Raw genomic sequence first — 23,002 nt, forward strand, 5'->3', positions numbered from 1 at the left:
TAAGGATGATCATACCAGGCAGAGGGACTGTACAAATGCTCTTTTCCCAAAGGAATTGTGTATTGAGACAGAGGCACTAAAAGAAGGCTCATGAGACTTGGAGTGTAAAAGAAGAGGGGTCATTGTGCAACATGGAAAAGAAGGTTAGGCTTGACCACACAGTGGGTCTTGAGGCATGCTAAGCAATGTTATTAATATGAATACAATAGGAAGCCATCTAAAGATTTTATTTAGAGGTAGTGGTGGAGGAGACAAGCAGATATTGGAAGACCAGTTAGGCATCGTTGCGTTAATCTTGGCAATAACTTGGTCATAGAGGTTTGTGATAGCAGAAGAGATAAAAAGAAGCAACAGTTTCAAGAGGTATTTAGAAGGTTAAATCTACCAGATTTGCTGACACATATTGTACTTGGGCGTATAAGGAAGCGGAAGATGGCTTCTTGCAGAACTGGATAGATTGTGGTACCATTCACTGAGCTAGGGAATTTTGGAAGAGTACCATTTTGGTTGGAAGGAAATCGTAAGCTCAGTTTGAACATACTGAGTTTGAAGTAACTTTGAGCCATTCAAGAGGGTATGGCAAGTAAGCAGAAGAAAGATCTAGGCTGGACATATACAATTTTAAGATACTATCTGAGTATAGGTAGTAATTGAAGCTGTGCGTAGATGGATTGAGGGTTTAGAGTATAAATTGGCCAAGGCTTAACACTGAGCCTTGAGGGTCTGCAGCACATAATATCTAGGTATTAGAGATAGTAGATATTAGGGGTATTAGAGGGTGGGGTGGAAGGCAGAGGAGCAGCCAGAAAAGCAGAGGATGTTTCAGTGGGAAAGCCGAAGTAAGAGTGTCTTTCTAAAGAGTGGTAAATAGTTTTGAATGCTGCTGGGAAGCCAAATGTGACAAATCTTTAGTAGGTTTAATGACTTTCTTTAGTTATCTATTTCTGTGTAACAAATCATCCTAAATGTTCATGGGTTAAAAGAACAACATTTTATTTCTCAAGATTCTTCATTCAGCTGGTGGCTTAGCTAGAGCTGGAACAACCAAGATGGCCTTATTTACGTGTCTAGGGCTTTGGTGCTCACTATTGCCTGGGCACCTGCTTCTTATCTCTGTGACTTGTGTCTCTCCATATGATCTCTCAACAGGCAGTGGTCTAGCCCAACTTCTTTACATGGCAGCTGGCTTCCACCAGGCTGACAGTGAAGCTTGGAGGCCTCTTAAAACTTAGGCCTGGAACACTTTTGACTGTAACTGTTACTGACTACCATGGCCAAAAAACCATCATTACTGACTTAGTGTGGGAATTGTTTTAGTAGAGTGGAAGGACTAGTAAGTGACTAGCAGATGAAGAAGAATTTCCTATCATTTCCCTGTATTTTCTCTTAACTTGACTGAAAATAGGCTGCTGATTTCCTGAATGCTTCCTGTTTCTTTCTTTCCTGCTCCTTTCCCCTGAGGGTTATTCTTCTTTCTCTACCATATTAGAATCTTAACCAATCTTAAAGGCTTTCTTAAAATCTTCAGTTCCTCTCCTTTGTACTTTGCTCTCCAGCAGTTCTGAATTTTAGTTATTTTATATTATTATTCTTTTGGCCACACCCTTGGCATGTGGAGGTTCCTGGGCCAGGGATTGAACCCATGCCACAGCAGTAACCTGAGCTGGATCCTTAACCCACTGCACTACAAGGGAATTCCTTGAATTTTAATTTAGTTTTTAATCCCATTACTTGTTATTTCTTACCTCTTATGTTTTTTAATCGTCTTTTGCTCTGCATATGCCCCGCAATCTGCAAAAGGTTCCAGATTTTCAGTCAATTTTTCATTGTTCCAGCTACCTCAGATGCGCCTTTCTCTGAGAGCCTTTCCTAATTCACCACCCAAATAATCACTTATTCCTGTACCTCATGTATACTTTCACTACTGTACACGTCATAACGTATTACAATTACTTATTTACATGTTCTCGAAGGCAGGAAATTACACTGTCTGCTGTGTTGCTTTTCATAAAATAATTCCTGAGTTATAGTCTGATTTTTGATCCTCATTCTCAATTTTTAAGAAAATGCCCTATCTGATAATAATTAAAAACTTTATATTAATAATGACTTAATTACTTCTTTAATACTGTGCCAAGTTCGTTGGTCCTAGGCCAGTGCATTAAACTATAAAGAAAAGTAATGGTTTGGTATGTGAGGTAAAAAAATTTTTGCAAGAAATACTCTTCCTATCTCTAAATTCTAAGGCCAGAATTTATGAGGTTGTATTCTGTGTGGGCCTCAGTGGAAGTATGGCATATATAAATTCTCATTATGAGTATTGTACACTGAGCTCAATGGAGGAGTCGTTGATGACTTCAGTATATGGAGTGGTTGTTTCTCTACTCCATCTGTTCTAAGTGTTAGGCAGATTTTGTGTCTTCATATCCTCTGTGTGTGGGTACATACAAGGGTCAGCTGGTTTTATGTATGGGGCACAATGATACTTCAGCTCTTGGAGATAGAACTACCTCGTCCTGCAACCCACAGAAACATTACAGTGGAATCCATGGTTGTGTGTCTGCATCCATATCTGTGTGTGTTGGGGTAGGGGGAGCACAATTCTTGTGTCAGGACACTGACTGGTGCTTGTGCTCTGTAGCCCTCATTCTGCTCCTCTTAAGCTGTGGGGATGGGAGGAACCTCTTTCATTCTTTTTTTTTGACAGATACTCCAGGCGTTGGAGGCTTGGCACAGAAAAAAATCCTATACCCCTTCTTGCCTTCTCCCTCAAACTGGTGGGGTAGGCAGCCAGGTAAACAGGTCATTAAAACCTACTATTGTGGAAAGTACGATTATTAAAGGACCTAAAATCTGAATTTCTTCGGTAATAGAATCAGTTAGCAGAACATTCAGATGCGAGGGGAAACCTCCTCAGAGTTGGTACAGATCAGTCATAGGACCCTCATGTTGGGCTCTGATGTGATCATTATTCAGGAGCCAGTTAGATTGTGTTACAGGAGAAATCTGTTTGGGTCCTGAATTTAAAATGTTTTAAAAGGAAATTTCTCTTATCTTCTTTCACTGTTTGCTGACTTTTATTTATTTTTCACATTCTGCAAGTTTAAAAAATAAGTCATAATGTATGAGAATCCTTGTTATTTGAAAGTTTATTGTTTATCTTAAAGTGAGTTAGCTGAAACATTATCCAAATCTTATTTATTTGGCTTGGTATCATCCTTATTAAATCCTGAAATAATGTCATGCTTATGGTAGACACTCAGTGAATAACTAATTAATTAAGATTTATCTTCAGTTCAGTCTTAGCAGCAAAGTCACAAATAATTAGGATCTGAACCATAAACAAACATAAAACAAGTAAAGAGGGAATCACAACTTTTATACATAAAATTTGAGTGTACCTAGTGATAGACTGTCAACTTCCTAATGTGTCTTTGCTTTTTATACCTATGGAGAAATAAATTGTATTCTTTTTTTAAATAAGAAGATAAGGAGACACTTAAAGGTGAAAGGGCAGTAGGACAGTTCTCCAGAGGAAAGAAAGAAGAATAGGAATAGGACAGTCTGTGGCGTTAGGTTTCCAAGATAATAATTATTTAAGAAATCTGGAATGGTGAGATCAATAAAATTAATCATTTAAAATAGTAATATAGAAAACCTCAATTGTATTCAAGTAAAAATAAAACTTGGTTATTATAAACAATTTTCTTTGCTTATTATAAAGCTTTGCCAAGTATAATCTTATGAAGACCCTAATAAAGACCAGTAATTTCATGGTTATGGAGAAATTATTGTATTATTGAATTACACATGATTTATCCAATTCTTAAAATTCACAGTCCTCCTTGGATGCTTTAAACTTGACTGTATAGCAGGGATTGAGTATATATTCTCCAAACAGAATACATACTCAAAGTATACATAATGTTATGTTTCAACTCATCTCTAAAACGAGGATAATAATAGTACCTATAATACCTACCCCATTGGTTTGTTATAAGTATAAATAGGAAAAGCTCCTAGAATGGTACTTGGCATATACATAGTAAGTGCTTATGATGCTAGCTATTCTTATTATTGTTTATTTTTGTTGTTATTACCTATGTACTTGAGAACTGGAAATGAACAACAAGAGGGAGAAAAGTGTATTGTTGCCTCTTTCTACTGGGTCAAAGAGTAACTGGGGGAAAAGCTAGGACCATACCTTATAAAAACAATCTAAAATGTTTATAAGCTATACGCATTAGCGGCATAATATCAGTAGATTGACTCAGAAATGGATGATTTAAAATTTTTTCTCTACAAGTAGTTATTTTTACAATTAAAATTTTCTTTTTTCCATTTAATAGAATTAGTTTCTTTTTTATATTAATAACACTTGATTTTTTTCAAATGCAGATTATAGTTTGAATAATAGTTAGGCAGTACAGTGCAGTGTTCTAGACTACCTGGGTTTAAATGGTCTCATCACTTACTGTGTACCTTCCGACAAGGTCCTAAAGCTATCTGTGCCTCAGTTTTTATCATTTATAAATAGGAATTACAGTAGTGCCTGCCACATTTGTTTATTTTGTGGATTAAATGAATATATATATATATATGGTTTGGAACAATGTCTATCATATAATAGTTACCACTAAATAATTGTTATTGTTAAATGACTTTCTTTTGGCATCAGAGACAGGACGGTCATTTCAATAAGTGGTGCTGGGAGTTCCCGTCGTGGCGCAGTGGTTAACGAATCCGACTAGGAACCATGAGGTTGCGGGTTCAGTCCCTGCCCTTGCTCAGTGGGTTAATGATCCGGCGTTGCCATGAGCTGTGGTGTGGGATCCCGCGTTGCTGTGGCTCTGGCGTAGGCTGGTGGCTACAGCTCCGATTTGACCCCTAGTCTGAGAACCTCCATATGCCGCGGCAGCAGCCCAAGAAATAGCAAAAAAAAAAAAAAAAAAGTGGTGCTATGTCAATTGGATATCCTTTGAAGAAAAAAAATCTACCTTTACCCTTACCTCATATCATGTAACAAACTCTGTTCCAGTTGTATTTCAGGTTTAAATGTATGTGAATTAAAAAAAAAAAAAAGGTTTTAGAACTAGAAAACATCAGAGGACATTTTAATGATCTTTGAGGATCCAAAAAGTACTATCCATGAAAGGAAAAAATATGTTAAGATAGCAAATCTGCTTCTCCAAAGATACAACTAAAATAACGAAAGAGGTTACAGTGGGAGAAGGTACTTGTAGTTCTCATATCTAGCAGAGGACTCATCCGGAATATATTAATAATCCTTCATATCAGTAAGAAGACAACAGGTAATTAAGTTTTTTATAAAGTAGGCAGAAGTCTTTAGAAGGCACTCCACAGAAGTGCACAGTGAAACTGCCAAGAAATGTATGAAAGGTGTTTGACTTCCTTAGACATCAGGGAAATAAAACCCCACTGAGATACCACTACACACACACCAAGTGGCTAAGATGAAAAAGACAGCTAATACTAAGCATTGGTGAAGGAGATTTGGAGCAAATGGTACTCTCACGCACTGCTGACTAGAGGATGAATTGGCACAACTACTTTACGGAATTGTCTATCTGATGAAAGTAAATATATTCATATTCAGTTACCTGGCAGTTTTGCGTATAGGTATATACCTAATAGAAATGCATGCATGTTTTCCATAAAGACATGTACTATACTTCATATTTGCTGTGTTTATGATATACCTAAACTGGAACAATCCAAATGCCTATCAACAACAACAACAACAAGTGGATAAATATAGTATACTCAGGGCACACGCTATGTGACAATGGGAATGAGTCATCTGCACTTACATGCAATGGTATAGTTAGATCTCACCCTCATAATATTGAAATGAAGATGCCATAAACTAGACAGACCATACTCTATAATTTCATTTATATAAAATTCAAAATTAGGCAACACTAATCTATTGGAGAAGGGTAGTAACTGGAGGGGGCATAAATTAGTAAGGTTCTGTTTCTTAATATAAGTTCTAGTTACCTATAGGCATTCAAGTTGTGAAATTTCATCAAGCTGTACATTCCTGATTTTTGTTCATGTATGCATGCACAAATGTATGTATACTATTCAAAAAAATACTGTTTTGAGATCTATGCATGTAGACCTTAGAGATCTAGTGTATTCAACTATGGTTTATGAACAGATTACAATTTATTTATTGATTCCCTTATTTGGTCTTCTAGATTGTTTCCAGTTTTGCTCTGTTTTTCAAATAATGTTTTTATATGGCTTCTTGTGGAAATGTATGAGAGTTTCTCCAAGATGCTCAGGGGTAGCATTGCTGTATCCTAGGATATGCTCATTTCAGCTGTTCTCCAAAATGGTTCTATGTAGGAGTAATGGAGAGTTCCCATTGCTGCTATTTTATACTTCTCATCACTTGGTATTGTCAGACTTTTAAATGTGTTATATATTATGGGTGTAACGTGATATCTCACTGATATTTTAGTTTGTGTTACCTGATTGATGAGTGTATTTAAGCATCTCTCCACATATTTATAGGCCATATAGGTTTTCTTGGGTTTGGGGGGATTTTGTGTGTGTTTGTGTGTGTGCGCCCATTTTTAACTTTGGGGAATTATCTTTTCATATTTATGCACATTTTTCTAATGGTTAATTTTATATTTTTCTTCTTGCAAGTCTGTGCAGTTTGCCTTGATTCTCAAAGTACATTCAGAAAGACCTCCTATTGTGATTTTAAGACTGGTAGAATTTCAACTATAGACTTTAGTTTGGAGTAATTCAACCCTCCTGAGAATATTTTTTTATTCAGGCTTTTTATCTTTTTCCTGTCCCTGCCTGCCTATCATTCCTTCCTATTTTACTAGTGGATTTCAGCTATAGGGGATTTTTTTTCCTCCTCTTTGATGAGAGAGGGTGGTAGTGATAATGGAAATAATAAGAAATAGAAAAATGAATAAAAACTTGACACGTTATATGATATTGCTGTGTATAAGTATGCTTGTGACTCTTCTTGGCTTTTTGTTTTACTTGAAATACGTTCCAAATGTAGCATTATACAGCCAGTAAACAGCTGATGCTCATCATTATCTTAGGGGTATGTGTGTGTAATCATTATCTGATTAGTTGTGTGTACACTGATTGAGGGCTGTTATTGTCCTGTGCACTACTTAACCTATGAGGTCTCTGCAGTGCTGTTATCGACTGGATTCTTGAGACGGTTCCACATGTCCCTTACTCTCCAGAGCCGCAGTGTTAACAGTTGCAACCCTTTTCCTCCAGTGCCACTGGTGACTTCATATTTGTCTTTTGGAGGGTGTGGTGAAAGCAGCAAAGGCTTGGCGTTCCTGAGCTGTTTTGCGAGTGTTACAGAATCTTTGAGGTTAGAGAACCTACCTGAGAGAACAGTCTGGCCCAGATTTCTTCAACAGGCCTTCCTTGCTGCCTTTGACTTCTGCTTCAAGTAGGATCAGTGCCAGAGGAAAAGCTCATGACCCTTGGCCAAGGGCACAAAATCTTAGCTGATCTTGATCCAGGAACCTTGCAGCAGGTTGTCTTGGCATGAGTTTTTCGGAGAGAGGTGCCATTTTAGCAGAGCTTCACTAGGAACTCTCCTAGAAGTGAATCTTTTTTTTTTTTTTTTTTTTTAATTTTTATTTTTTTGTCTTTTTTGCCATTTCTTGGGCTGCTCCTGCGGCATATGGAGTTTCCCAGGCTAGGGATCGAATCAGAGCTATAGCTGCCGGCCTGTGCCACACAGCCACAGCAATGTGGGATCCGAGCCGCATCTGCAACCTACACCACAGCCCACAGCAACGCCGGATCCTTAACCCACTGAGCAAGGGCAGGGACCGAACCCGCAACCTCATGGTTCCTAGTCGGATTCGTTAACCACTGAGCCATGATGGGAACTCTTTTTTTTTTTTTTTTTTTTTTTTTTTAATGGTTTGATTTAAGTCACTGAGGAAACTTGAGTTCTTAATGAGTGTAGAATGACTTCAGTGCCTAATTTATCAAGTTCAGAAATCTTCTTTGAGGTGAAAAGTAGAAAGACTATAAATAATACAATTATATTTTGCTTTTGATTAAAGGAGTGTAAACTCTGGCAATTAATTTGGAAGCAGCAGTTTTAACGTATGTTCCGTATTTTAAAGAAAACCCCAGTATTTGTATAAATAAGTCCCTGAATGTGCTGATTCCGGGTTTCATTTTTATTTTTAAAAATTTTGTAAGTGATAAGGATTTTTCTTTGCCCAAGTGCTGTATCCTCATCACACTTAAATATTGTTAATGATCCCAGTAACGTATGTTTTACATTTTCCCGATTATTACAAAGAACTGTGCGTTTGATTGTTTTGTCTCTGATTCTCTAGTAGTTCCACCAACCCCTCCCCCCACTTTGCTTTTCTGTGCCATTGATACATTGGAGAAACTAGGTCATCTGTCCTGTTGAGTGTCCCACATTCTGGGTTTGACAAATTGCTCCAGCTCCTATGGTGGTGGATAACTTGATCCTGTATTTTCAGTAGTCCCATTAAAGTGGTAGTTAGAACTGAAGGCTTGGTTAGATTCAGACTCAATTTTTCCTTCCCTTTCTTTTGCCTTTTCTTTCAATGTTATGTACTTTGTATTGTATCTCATCATGAGACACATACTGTCCAGTTGGCCCCATTTACTTTTGCTGAGACTGGTATGTGGATCTCTTGGCACAGAGGTGCCCATTAGAATTGCTTTAAAACTTTTTATTTCGTTATTTATTTTTTGTCCTTTCTAGGGCCGCTCCCGCGGCATATAGAGGTTCCCAGGCTAGGGGTCTAATTGGAGCTGTAGCCGCCAGTCTATGTCAGAGCCACTGCGACGCGGGATCCGAGCCTCGTCTGCGATCTACACCACAGCTCACGGCAATGCCGGATCCTTAACCCACTGAGCGAGGCCAGGGATCGAACCCACAACCTCATGGTTCCTAGTCGGATTTGTTTCCACTGTGCTGCGACAGGAACTCCCTGAAAGCTTTTTAAAAGTCTTAAAGAATTGTAGATTCTGATTGAGCAGGTCTGAAGGGAATGGGGAAAGCCATATAATAAAGAACCCCCAGCAAGAACCCTCAAACCTTCCGCCTTTACTCAGATGTAAAAATCATTACCTTTAATACAGTTAATATATATTTAGAGTGAAAAAATTTACTTTTAAGCAAATACTTTGGAAAGATATGTTTTTTAATAAAATGAAGCATATTTAAAATTATTACTGTGGAGATGTTTGAGGCTACTGTGGTGTAATAGGAGAACTATTGACTTCAACCCAGGAGGCCAGATCATTTATTCTGACATTTTTTTTTTATCTAGAAAATAGGAACCCTAAGACATTCATCATAGGGTTATTTTAATGATTAAATGAAATGATTTATTTGGAAGTAGTGCAGCACCTGGTGGTGAGTTATACTGAAATCTGAAAAGCAAGAACAGAAATAGATTTTTTTCCTTTGAGGTCTTCAGAGTAAAGCTTAAAAAAATTGAAGTAATAATATCTCCTGTGCTGTTTTAGCTATATATATAGCTTTTGAGCTTGTTTTTTGAGTGATAGGAGACTAATGACTCATGATGTAATTTTAATGTAAGTGTAATCATTGTGGCCTTGTGGGAGAAATAGTGTGTGGAAATCTTACTGTTTTTCCCCCCTTACTTTCAGCTCCATTTACCTCTTAATTCTCCTTTGCCTGGAAGTGAATTGACCAAGGAACCTTTTCGTTGGGATCAGAGACTCTTTGCATTAGTGTTGCGGTTGCCTGGCACGATGTCAGTAGAATCAGAACAGTTGACAGGTGTCCCTTTAGATGACTCTGCAATTACACCAATGTGTGAAGTGACAGGCGGTAAGTGTTTTGCTGGCAGTAATTTGGTGACTTAAAGCAGAGTTTATCTGAATGTTTTAAAATGTGCATTTCAAAAGTCCGTGTTTGTTTTTGTTTAATAAGTTAATATTAGAAGTTAATAAACATATGGTTTTAAAACTACATTAATGAGGGTCTTTGATCTGATTTGAATAGGATGTAAATACTATTGGATCTGCTAATGAATGATAATTTTTTTCTAATCATATAGAAAATGCTGGTATTTGAAGTTGTTGGACTTCTTTTTTTGGCCGTGTCTGCAGCATATTGAACTTATATTCTTATCTACAGAGATTGCCAGTGACTTACAAATGCACGGTATTATTTTCTCAGAAAAAATGTTTATCCATATAATGATTAATGCCTGGTTAGGTAGTTTTCCCCAGAGGCAAAGAGGAAGCTGGACAGGTTAGAAGAAACAGGTAGTTGTCTCTTAACCAGCTAGTCCATGTAGTCACTGCTAAGTGTGGAACTGATTAACAGGTGGATTAAATTCATATGGTTATGTATTGAGTGCCTGCTGTTTACCAAGCACTGCTCCATACTTGAGCATTCCTGTAGTGAATATGACAGGCACGGACGGTATTCTTACTTTCGCAGAGCATTTTAGTTCTCACTTAGGGAATTTGATACTAAAATGTCCAAGTCTGGCATACCACTGTTTCATCTGTGCCAGGGGTTGTGACATGGTCTCCATACACTGTCAGAGCACTGCTGAGATTCCGTTATAACAAGCCAGCTATGTGAGTTAAAGGAAAAATAAAAGGTCTAAATAGAATTTTAGGTGCTTCTAAAATTCTGTGAATTTTGGAAATCTGCAAATTTCACAAACAAGAAGGGTACCCTACATAGGTAAGTGAAGTAGATAAGTTAGGAGAAGATTCCCAAGTCATTGTTGGTAATATCTTTCAATGACCCAGGAACCTTAGTTGCTAAAGGTATTAGGCAGCTTTCCCCAAATTTACATCCTGAATCTCTTCTGATGTAGTGGTTTATTTGCTTCTTTTCATGCTCATGCTAGCAATAATGGAAAGCTGCTTAAGTGCCACTCACATTTTCATATATATTAATAATGTTTTCTTATTTTTGGAAGACTGTTGACTAAAAATGTTTTTAGGATAAAGCACCAGAAAAGTAGAAAATTTAATATGCATTGGTGCTGCACCATACAAATATGTAATCAATGCTAACATTGTGATCACTACTTATAATTCTGTGCATTTTTAAACCTAATAATAAGAGTAGCGTGTGTACATTTATTTTTTCAATTATAGAATAATTCATGTTCATTAAGGGAAACTTGGAGAGAAATTTGTGTTGCTAAAGTAATTAATATTTTATGTTTTTAATGCATACTTAAAAATTATATATAATTGTCACTGTAAACATTTTTATTTCATCATCAGGTAATTAATGAATACTCTATGCCAAATAACTGTTTGCAGTCTTGGGACTACAGCACGAATAGTAGACAGAAAGCTTACATATATTTGGACTGTGTGACAGATAAAATCATATAAAATGAATAAGTAGTATTTTAGGAGTGCTACTTACTGTGTAGAAAAAAAGTGGGGTAAGGGTGCAGAGAGTAACTTGAGGCAGAGAATGAGTATTTCTGGGAAATCTTCTGAGAAGACTTTTTTGTTTTTTTTTTAAACCATAAAGCTAAAGAATATGCTTACTCCACTTTGAATCAATTTGGAATATTGCATATCCTTGGAGATTATTATACTCCTTATCTAAAGAAGTAAATAAAACAGTATTTCTTTTATAAATTATATTTGCATATCTCTAATTTTGATGTAAAAATTACTTGTTCGAATAAGGATTAAATCAGCCCTGGCTGTATCTTAAAAATATGAGTCCTTCTAAAATCATTGTTACAGCATGTTCATCAGCCTTTTTTTTTTAATTGAGGTGCAACTGGCATACACAACATTATTTTAGTTCCAGATATACAACATAATGATTCAGTATTTGTATATATTGTGAAATGATCATCCCAGTAAGTCTAGTGCATTTGAACAGAAACCTTGAGTAATGGTATAAACCATATGAAGATCTAGGCGAGGAAATCATAAGAAAAGGAACAAGCTGTATTTTTGGAAGCAATAGGAAGGCTGATATGGCTGGAGCTTATATAGAGTAGAACTAAAGAGTAAAAGATTGGTTTAGAGAGGTGGGCAAGGGCCAAATATTCAATAGCCTTTTAGGCTGTAATACTTTTTATTTTCCAGGTGTGATGAGAAGCTATTGGAAGGCTTTTTTTTTTTTTTTTTTTGGCTGCACTTGCGGCACATGGAAGTTCCTGGGCCAGGGATTGAGTCCGAGCTACAGCTGTGCCAATGCTGAATCCTTAACCCACTGCACCAGTCCAGGGATCAAACCCGCACCTCCACAGAGACAGCGTCGGATCCTTGAGGGCTGTTAATAGGAGTTGACATCTGATTTGTTTGAAAGATCCCTTCAGCTGCTAGATGAGGATGTACTGTAAAGTGGTGAGGGTGGAAGCAGGGAGACTAGAAAGAGAGAAGTGTACTTTGATCTAAATTGCTAGGTTTGGATATAGTGCAAGGCGATCTGATGGAAAGGAGAACTAAGGCTGAGGGCAGTGAGGGAAGAAGGAATCAAGGGTGATTCAGTTGGCCTGACTGGAGGTGAGTGGCTGGGCCATGCACTGGATAGGTACTCAGAGGAGAAGCAGGTTGAGGAGGGGCTCAGGGATTATATCAAATTATAAAAACATGCCTAATGGACATGTTGGTGGAAGTACTGAGGATAAAAAGCATTTTACAAGAATTACAAGACTTTTTTCAATTAAATAAAAATTTAACTTAGCCTCTATAAGGAGTGTTGTCTAACTTAGAAATGTTCCTTTTGTCTCTTACCCATTTTATTAAAATCATCATCTAGTATACTCTGGGGGGAAAGTAGATTTTGTTTTGTTTTTGTTTTGTTTTCTTTCACTTTACTGCCTTCAGACTCATCATATTTAGATTTTTTTGTGGACCCTACGTAACCACAAGTGAGCCAGCTCCTTGACTTAAAAGTGTGTGCTTTTCTCACAGATATAATTAGGGATCCCAGAAATTTTATCCTTCAATACAAAGTGCTATACATTTCCAGGAGGTGAGTTTTGACATAAAGAATAAGAGAAACATAACATAGGTTATAGGTTCACTTTGCAAAGATAGAAAAATTTGCTTTAACTTTGAAAAGAACTGATGGGTTTTTATTATTTTCTAAGTGTTTCAAGTTTATATACTTTTTCTCCAATTTTTATAAAATGTCTTTGCTAATAATTTTATTTCATGCAAAGGTCATAACTTATTTACTTGTATTTTTCTAATCAATTAGTTAATGATACAAGTTAGGGGAGTAGAGAGAGGATTGCCACATTTTATACTTAAAAACTTTTTTTTTTTAATGACATCTTGGGAATATCCTTAAATATCATGAAATAAGATACTGAACCTTTATAAAATTTTCTAAATACTCTGTGATTTAAGACAATCAGCCTTTTAATGTGTTGTTTTATGTGTATGTTTAAATTTACTCAGAAAAAAAGATTTTAATTTGACAATTCATTCATATAAGTATGATTCCATATAGACTTCCTATTTTAAATACTGATTTTGAATTAGCATTATGATTTTCAGGGAACTAGGTATATCCAGATGAAAGTTTCATATACCTTGTAAGGGTTTGAATCTTGGCTGTACTACTGAATACTAACTTGGATACCTTAGTTAATTTCTCTGTGCTTTAGTTTTCTCTTTGGAAAATGGAAAAAGTAACCCATACAATTGTTGGTAGGATAAAATAATACAATAATGTTATTGCGCCGCCGCACAAGCTTGGTCGGTAGAACATGAGACTCTTAATTATGTGATTAGAATAGTGCCAGGTACATAGACACTCAATAATTGGTGGATATTTTTATAATTATGGCTCTCGTTGTGTACAGGTAAGCCATCTGTTATGTGATACTTGTTTTTCTAAGTAAAGCTTACTCTGAGGATTTGAATCATACTACTGCCTAATACTCTCTTTCCTGAGTAGTCTTTAGCAAATCACATGTTTAGTGTAAATTGAATATACCGTGTTTGGTAATAATTTGTTGAATTTGTTAAAGATAGGATTTTGCCATTTTGAATTTATTACAGATAACATTATGTTTGATTAAAGATTTTTGGTGTTATTTTTCAGCACTGGTCTAGAGCAGCACACAAATAGAAATATGATATGTTACATATATAATTATAAATTATATAGTCACTAAAAAAGAACAGGTAAAAATCATTTTCAATAATATTTAAATCAGTATGTACAAAATATTTCAACATGAAAATGATATTTAAAAATGAGGTATTTTACATTATTTTCATCTTGCATCTACAAAATCCAGTGTATAACTGTATATCTCAATTTGGACTAGCTACGATTCAAGTTCTTAGTACCCATGTGTGGCCAGTGGCTGCAGTATGGGATAGCATAGGTCTAGATATATTTATTGAAAATCTGGTTTAAGAAATCTTTGCACTTGTGTCTTTTCCTTTTCTTTCCTTTTCTTTTTTTTCTTAAGGTTGTACCTGCAGCATATGGAAGTTCTCAGGCTAGGGGTTGAATTGGAGCTGCAGCTACCAGCCTATGCCACAGCCACAGCCACAGCCACAGCTGTGTGGGAACCAAGCCGCATCTGCTACCTATAGCACAACTCATGGCAACACCAGATCCTTAACCTACTGAGCAAGGCCAGGGATCGAACCCACATCTTCATAGACACTAGTCAGGTTTGTTACTGCTGGGATACAGCAGCAACTCCCATTTATATTTTTTCCTTTTTCTTTTTTTTCTTCTTAGGGCCACATCTGAGGCATATGGAGGTTCCCAGGAAGTTCCCATAGAGGTGCAGTGGAAACAAATCCAACTAGGAAACATGAGGTTGTAGGTTCGATCCCTGGCCTCGCTCAATGGGTTAAGGATCCGCCGTTGCCATGAGCTGTGGTGTGGGTTACAGCCACGGCTTGGATCTGGCGTGGCTGTGGCTGTGGCATAGGCTGGCAGCTGTAGCTCTGATTAGACCCCTAGCCTGGGAACCTCCATATGCCACGAGTACGGCCCTAAAAAAAGCAAAAAAAAAAAAAAAAAAAAAAAAAAAAATATATATATATATATATGTTAAAATATACAAGAGGGAAATTCACTTAAGATGGGTAGTCAGAAAACCATATGCTACTATCTGTATATTAAAGTGCAAGTACTTAAAATATGCAGTGCCTGCTAGCAGATCAATTAATAATTATTGAGTATCTGCTGTGTCCTTAGTATTACTCTTTAGTGATAATACTTCTTTTAAGCAGGAGTAAAATTTTTTGGGGGTTATCAGATGCTGTGTATGTACAATAAAGTTAAATTGTATTGGAAAACAGTTGGAGATAGTTTTTTATATTTATATATTTTAAAATCACATCTCACACAATATATTATATGTAGTGATTTTTTTTCATTGTGGTTTGTTCAGACCAAGATTTCTATTTTCTTTATACCTTTAATTAGAAGAAAAAATTTACATGATTGATTGATGACAACTATTTTTGTTTTGTTATTCTTCCATTAGATGATGAAAAAGTCAACTTTATCATTGAATTTTTGTAAATCAGTATTGTCAAAAATCCTACTGGGGTTCTTCTTTGCTAAAAGTAGTAATTTCTGCAACTAACAAGTTCTCTTTATTCTTTTTATTTCAGGCCGCTCATACTCTGTATGTTCTCCAAGGATGCTTAATCAGTGTCTGGAGTCCTTGGTGCAGAAAGTACAAAGTGGGGTAGTAATAAACTTTGAAAAAGCAGGACCAGATCCTTCCCCTGTAGAAGGTATTGTACTTTTTTAAACAGACATTTTAAACTTACTTTATCAAGTATTCAACTAGAACGGAAAAATTACTAGGATTTGGCTTTAACGTTGACAAGGCCAAATTATAAGATAACAGAATGACTGTCAGTAAAGAGGGAAGATTAAATAGGGAAGTCAAGATAATATGTTAGTCGTTCAGTAGCATCACCTTTTTAAACTGGTTGTTCATAACCCTAAGAATTTGTAAGAGCCAAAAACCTTTTTAAAGCATTTACAGATTAGCCTATTTCCTTTTTTAGTTTTGCAACAATGATTCTCTAGTATATACACTTCTTCCATGTCCCTTAATTTACAAGAGTTTCAACTCTAGGTGTTTAATTTCTTAACTCCGTTTTTTTCTAAGAGGCAGACTGGTTGGTGTGGTTCCAAAAATGGAAAACTAGCCTTTACCATTTAGCTTGATTTCTATAACTCTTTTAACTTGATTCTTTTTAACTTTTAAGTGAACCTCAATGGCTTTATTCTAATATTCTGTGATCATGAACTGTTTATATTAGCCGGAGGGTATAAGAAGTTTCACCAGAACGAATGGACAGCTTACATCTGGACCCTCTGCATTGTACAATGTAGCTTATGTAGCTTATGACAAGAATTAGAAAGTTGTTAATGACGCTTGGCAGGGGTGATCTGCTAGAGTGAGTAACTGGGAAAAAAGTAAGGTCATAAAGATGAGGTAATGGTACCCTCAGAGGCGATTATAGAGAAGGAGCAGAAGGTGGTAAAATTATTTAAGTTGTATTGCTGTGTCTGGTTTAAAAAACAAACTTACAAAAAATTAAATTGTTGGACGTGGAATGTATTTAAATTATTTTAGGACTGTACTTAGAGTTAGGCACTAACTCGGTGTTTATTAAACAGTTGAAGAGAGTTGTTATTTTCTAGAACTGTTTTAGATTAAAGGTAGATGCCTCAAATCTGGATTTGCATATTAAGTTTTTGTTTTTGTTATTAGGATTTAATTAAGATGATTTTAAAGAAATATTCATTTAGCAATACTTACACCTTGTATTTACTAAGCTAGGCATTGATGAAAAAGAAATTGGGTGTTTGTCCTTATCATCTGGTGGGAAAAATACCGTTCATTAAACAAATATTTATCGCAAAGTATGTTTTACATACTCTAATTGGGCAAGCAAAGGATGCTGTGGGACCGCCTTTCAGCTGTTGAATTCATAGTTGGAATTTGCTGGTGTTACTCTCTAATGAATTCGAATCTAATCTGAATGTCAAGCCTTAGTCATAATAGTATTCTGCCATGTAAGAAAAACGGGAAAATCCAGAATTTAACAAGAATTAAGACAGTTTTACTAAGTAACTATAAATATATAATAATAAATATAATTTTTATGTTTTTTTCCCTTAATGATATATACTTTCTTTGTTTTAATTTTTGTGCTATAGATGGGCAGCCAGATATATCAAGGCCTTTTGGATCCCAGCCTTGGCATAGTTGTCACAAACTCATATATGTCAGACCAAATCCTAAAACTGGGGTTCCTATAGGTCATTGGCCTGTTCCAGAATCTTTTTGGCCAGATCAGAATTCTCCAACACTAGTAAGTATGAGGGAGACTGTGACTTTGTAATAGTAATCATTAACTGCTTTTCATACTAGTTTTAAGTGTTACTATTATTAAAGATATGGTTTATCTGTAGGAATTAGATGTTCACAGTGCTATAAGCTATGACTTGCTTCAGTATACTATGTTGTTACTGGTATGGTGGTTAAAAAGCAGATAGGGACCAGACTGTCAAGGTTCTTTGTGTGTGATATTAAAAGAAAAGAATCTGGCCCTATTTTTAGGTGATTGACTGCTACTTTTACCCAGTAATTTGAGATAGGAAAATTATATGATTATATTTCATGGCATGGGATTGCTTGGAGGAGGCTGACTAATTAGGGAGACTAATTAAAAATAAACAGTTGTACTAATCTAGTTTGAGACGTGATGAAGGCGTTAATTTGATTAGTAAGAAAGTTTAGAGTGCTAAGGTGAACATTTAGCATGGACAGAAGACAGTACGTGCTGAGAAGCTGCCATGTTTATGTGTCTAAGTGGCTTAGAATTTGTGGTACCATTTAATCTATGTCTTTAAAGTACTGTGGTTTGTGCAGCTCTAGAACAAAGTTGAGTGTATTTACCACAGGGTAACCAATACCCTGAGTAGGGAAGGAAAAGCATTAGAACTTCTATTTATGTTTGCTTTTTTCTATTTTCAACATTATTTTGATATATATCTTAATATATACTTATAACTTAATTTATAAATAATTTATAAGTAAATATATACCTGTGTTAATATACTTTATATTCAAAAACTTGTACTGATCAACGTGTATGATCAGTTTGGAAGCCTCTACTATGTACAAGTAGATAAATTGCTACAACTGAGGACTAATGAACGTTTCTGTTCATTATTTGTTTCTTATATATAAAAATTAATGAGTACTTATTTAATTCTGAAATTTTGCATTTGATTTTTCTGATAAATTTGATTTTAAGATCTGTAAAGGTCTAATCTTTATAGATTTTGAAGTGTTTTATTTTCTCGTGTATAGTATATAATTTAAGCATTGCATTTAGGTATTTTCTTGCAGCGTAGTGGTGCTCTCATTAGTAAATGAAACTCTCCCTAGCAAAACTGGGTAAACTTGGGTAGTGAGGGATGCTAAAAAGAAGTTTGTTTCTGGTGCTCTCTGTAAAGAGTAATGATAAGCCTTTCTCCTCTAGCCACCTCGTACATCTCATCCTGTAGTGAAGTTTTCCTGTACAGACTGTGAACCAATGGTTATTGACAAATTGCCTTTTGACAAATATGAATTGGAACCTTCACCGCTGACTCAGTTTATCCTGGAAAGAAAATCTCCTCAAACGTGTTGGCAGGTGAGCTAAACAACTGTAGTGATTTGAAAATTTAAGTTGATTGAATCAGTGGTTTTATGTAACATTCTGCAAAGGTTATTAAATAGGAAGTTTTAACCACTCCTTTTTAACAGGTATATGTGAGCAATAGCGCAAAATACAGTGAACTTGGCCATCCCTTTGGTTACTTGAAAGCCAGTACAGCACTGAACTGTGTCAACTTATTTGTGATGCCTTATAATTACCCAGTCCTCCTTCCCCTTTTAGGTAAGTTATTCTTGTCACATTCTCTGTGGCTTAGCATACATTGGAATTTTCCTAAAAACAAACTCTGGGAACATCTCTTAAGTTTTCTTGTCTTCTGGAAATTAATGAAGTTTTTCTTTCTTTTTTTTGAAAATATTGAAGCTGTCTAAGGTTGTTTTATAGCAACCTGTACATGTTTCTGTTAAATTGAAAGTCAGCATCAAACTTCCTTTGATTCTGCAAACTATTGAAGACTTGTATTTTAAATTTCTAAATTAAATATTCTAAGTTTTTTGCAAGTTAGATTCTTATATAGTTAGAATTGGTATGCAGGCCTTGTATTTGGTAAATAATTAGACATTTTGTGGAAGTATATCATTTATAAGATCTAAGTGTGTTTTCTTTCCAAGAATTTATCTATACTTTAATTTTCATTTGGCAAATTTTTCTTTTCTTCTGGCTGCAGCATTCAGTGGCTTGATGTGGGATCTCTGTTCCCAGATCAGGCATTGAACCCATGCCGCACTGGTGAAAGTGCTGAGTCCTAGCCACTAGACCACTGGGGAACTCCTGGCAAATTTTTTTTTTTTAATGACTGAATTAAAATAATATAATAAGCCTAAAGTTGGTTTCCAGGGACCTCTTGGCTATAATTTTTTGAGGGGTAATGTTTGAGAAAACATCTTTCCCTTCATGGAATTGCATAAGATTTAAAAGTTATAATCAAAATGTTAGTGGTATACTTTATAGAAAACATCATGCCTACTTTGTTTCTGTCTTCAAATCCATTTCATGTTTAGATTTTCCTTGTGTATTTCATGATTCTCCCTTTATTATGACATATTTTAGACTATAATCGGCACCTTTTCATTTTTAAAGTGATATTACTACTCAAAACTGACAGAACCAAAAATTTTTTACCTTTAAAAATTTTTTTAAAAACACAGGTTTAATACATAAGAAGGCTGACTTTAAAAATGAAACTTACTTGGAGTTACCATTGTGATGCAGTGGTTAACGAATCTGACTAGAAACCATGAGGTTGCGTGTTCAATCCCTGACCCTGCTCAGTGGGTTAAGGATCCAGCGTTGCCCTGAGCTGTGGTGTAGGTTACAGATGCAGCTCAGATCTGGTGTTGCTGTAGCTGTGGAATAGGCCAGCACTGTAGCTCCGATGCAATCCCTAGCCTGGAAACCTCCATATGCCTTGGGTGAGGCCCTAAAAAGCAAAATAAGTAAATAAATAAATTAGTAAAAATTAAAAATGAAACTTAGTGGACTTGATTTTCATGTGTGAAAGCAGTGAATGATGATCGTTTGTTCACATTATCCATTTATAGATGACTTGTTTAAAGTGCATAAAGCAAAACCGACATTGAAATGGAGACAGTCATTTGAAAGTTATTTGAAGACAATGCCTCCCTACTATCTTGGGGTAAGAATATCGTTAAAAACAACTTGTTATAAGATTTTATATTATGCATATAATTTACTGTAGGGATTCAAACTTTTATTTATTATTGTTACAGAATAAATGTCATGAAATTGAGTGTACAAATGACTCTATAGCTATAATGGGAGAGAAATGTTTCGGTGTTGTGTAGAGTAATGATGGTGATGATCAGGAGAACGTATGTGTATATAATGCTTACCCAGGCCTGGTACCATCCTCCTTTAATTCATATGGTAACCCTCTGGGGCAGAAATCACTGTTCCTGTTTCACAGATAAGGAGACTAAGTCACCGAAAGATTAAATAATTCATCCAAGGCTACATGGCTTTAGAATTTAGGCTTTTAACCTCAGTTGTACTTAAGTTTTTAAAATTACAGTCTTATAATTATTTCTCTTTAAGGGTACAAAAAAAGATTTGTATTGCATTTTCCCCTAAATCTCCAGAAACCTGTTTTAAGCATATATTCTCACAGAAACTTGTATTTTTAGAACCATGAATTTTCTGATTATTTAAAACCTGTGTATCATAATAGGTATTTAATAATGCATACATTATTTTGTGAAAAGTAACTTCTTAACAAAAAGACCTGCATTAAGAGCACTTTAAAACATTACTCCTCCAGGAGTTCCCGTCGCGGCGCAGTGGTTAACGAATCCGACTAGGAACCATGAGGTTGCGGGTTCGGTCCCTGCCCTTGCTCAGTGGGTTAACGATCCGGCGTTGCCGTGAGCTGTGGTGTAGGTTGCAGACGCGGCTCGGATCCCTCGTTGCTGTGGCTCTGGCGTAGGCCGGTGGCTACAGCTCCGATTCAACCCCTAGCCTGGGAACCTCCATATGCCGCGGGAGCGGCCCAAGAAATAGCAACAACAACAACAAAAGACAAAAGACAGGAAAAAAAAAAAAAATTACTCCTGCTTTCATTGCAGGAATATTACAGCATTTGACTGTAACTAAGCTTTCTAAGTGGTCCTTAATAAGAACAATAATTCCTTGAGCTTTGAAAATCCTATGTAATAGTTTTAAGAGAAAAGTCATGTGTGTCTAGCATATAGTGCCTGCTATGTGAGCGTAGTAAAAGCAGGAACACTTGGATGTGAACTGTTGCACATATTTGACTCATTGTATGTTTCACAGTCAACTGTGAGGATTTAGCCAAAGCTACATGTATATTGAATGTCAGATCTGGAATTTGATTCCAGTTTGACACCAGTGCTTTTTTCTGCTATGTCAGTGAATGGTTATCCTTTTTCTGACTTTGTCCCACATATGCTAAATAGTCCGCCAGTGATGTTTTTCATTGCACAAAGTGCTTCTCAATTAGTCTTTCCTTTCAGTTGAAAATTATTTCACTATACCATATCCATAGTAAATATTAGGCTATTTTTGCTTCTTCATTTTTCCTTCAGAGCTTGTTTCCATTTTTTCAGCTCAGCTAATGGTAACAGTAGTAATGATTAATATCTACTGAATACTTAACTGTGTGCCAGATGTATTTAATCCCATGACAAACTTATGAGATAGAAACTAGTATTATCTTACAAATGAGAAACTTAAGGCACTTGAGCCAGGATCACTGAGCTAGTGAGGGGTCTAGCCACAGCCCTTCCAGTTAGCCAAGGTAGAAATCGTCTATTTTCCTTGACTCTTTTTCACTTATCAAATCTACCTCTGCACTGTGTCTCCTGCCTGTTTCTTCCCAACTTAGTGTTTCCAATGATACTAAGAAGTCCAAGACTTCACCCTTCCTTGCTCTGGGTGTTATTTTTATAGCCTCTAATCTTTGTTGACTATTTCAGACTGGCTTTCATAACTCACATTTTGCTGAAATACAGATAAGATTATGTGACTCTCTTATTGAAGAAAAGAAGGAGACATTCTTGGGGCAAAATTTTCAAAATCGACAATACATGTAGCTGTAAATTTTCGACAAGCTTAGGATTGAGTGGTGTTTTCTTTTTCCCTACAGCCTTTGAAGAAAGCTGTTAGAATGATGGGAGCACCTAACCTAATAGCAGACAGTATGGAATATGGACTTAGTTACAGTGTCATTTCATACCTCAAAAAACTGAGTCAGCAGGTAATGTTAAGAAATAGAGCCATTAAGTATTTTGAATGGTTTTGGCTAAGGTGTTTTATAGGCCAGATGTTAGTTCTTGATGGTTCTAATTCCATCATATTAATGTAGTACATTTTAAAACCACATCACATATTATATAATAACATAATTCCATTTCAAGTACATAGTATGCCATGTTTTGAAATGTCAGTTTCAAATAATAATTCCTAGTTTGTACAAATGGCTTTATTAATGTGTCCTAGCCTTCCTGTACATGAAGAGTCTTCATGTTTTCTTTTGGGAAATTTATGTTAGAAAGTTGTCAAAAAAATCAGTTTCTTTTGCTTTAGATTTTAAAATCTATAGTTTATTCTTTCAAAATGGGAATTTCAAATTTCTTTTGAAATGTTTGTAAAAATAATGAATTTTGTCATTTTGAGCATAAATCACATTAACAGTTACTGTAGTATTCAAGCAGTATTCAGTTTGACTGCTGTTACTGAAATTGTATAAAATACAATTTTTCTAGTACTACTGAAATGTAGGTTGGAGTCAAAATATTGCTATTTGCTT

At 35.7% G+C, this 23,002-nt stretch overlaps 1 protein-coding gene across 6 annotated transcripts in view; it reads left to right on the forward strand.

Annotated features, from left to right (window-relative positions):
• The window catches only part of INTS6 (integrator complex subunit 6), a 94,871-nt gene that overhangs the window by 55,319 nt on the left and 16,550 nt on the right, over positions 1 to 23,002 (forward strand). For 4 of the 6 annotated variants that reach the window (XR_002336536.1, XM_021065288.1, XM_021065290.1 and 1 more), the window contains 7 exons: positions 9,691 to 9,874; positions 15,643 to 15,768; positions 17,210 to 17,364; positions 18,541 to 18,693; positions 18,807 to 18,939; positions 20,259 to 20,353; positions 22,340 to 22,450. Coding sequence is in view for 5 of the 6 variants with exons in the window: in XM_021065288.1 (XP_020920947.1) it covers positions 9,691 to 9,874; positions 15,643 to 15,768; positions 17,210 to 17,364; positions 18,541 to 18,693; positions 18,807 to 18,939; positions 20,259 to 20,353; positions 22,340 to 22,450 (957 nt within the window). In the remaining variant the exon portion in view is untranslated. Of the gene's footprint in view, positions 1 to 2,707; positions 2,795 to 9,690; positions 9,875 to 15,642; positions 15,769 to 17,209; positions 17,365 to 18,540; positions 18,694 to 18,806; positions 18,940 to 20,258; positions 20,354 to 22,339; positions 22,451 to 23,002 lie in introns of all 6 variants that reach the window. The other 2 variants (XM_021065287.1, XM_021065289.1) reach the window with 1 other exon arrangement.

Source organism: Sus scrofa, chromosome 11, assembly GCF_000003025.6.
Source record: "Sus scrofa isolate TJ Tabasco breed Duroc chromosome 11, Sscrofa11.1, whole genome shotgun sequence".
NCBI classification, from domain to species: domain Eukaryota; kingdom Metazoa; phylum Chordata; class Mammalia; order Artiodactyla; family Suidae; genus Sus; species Sus scrofa.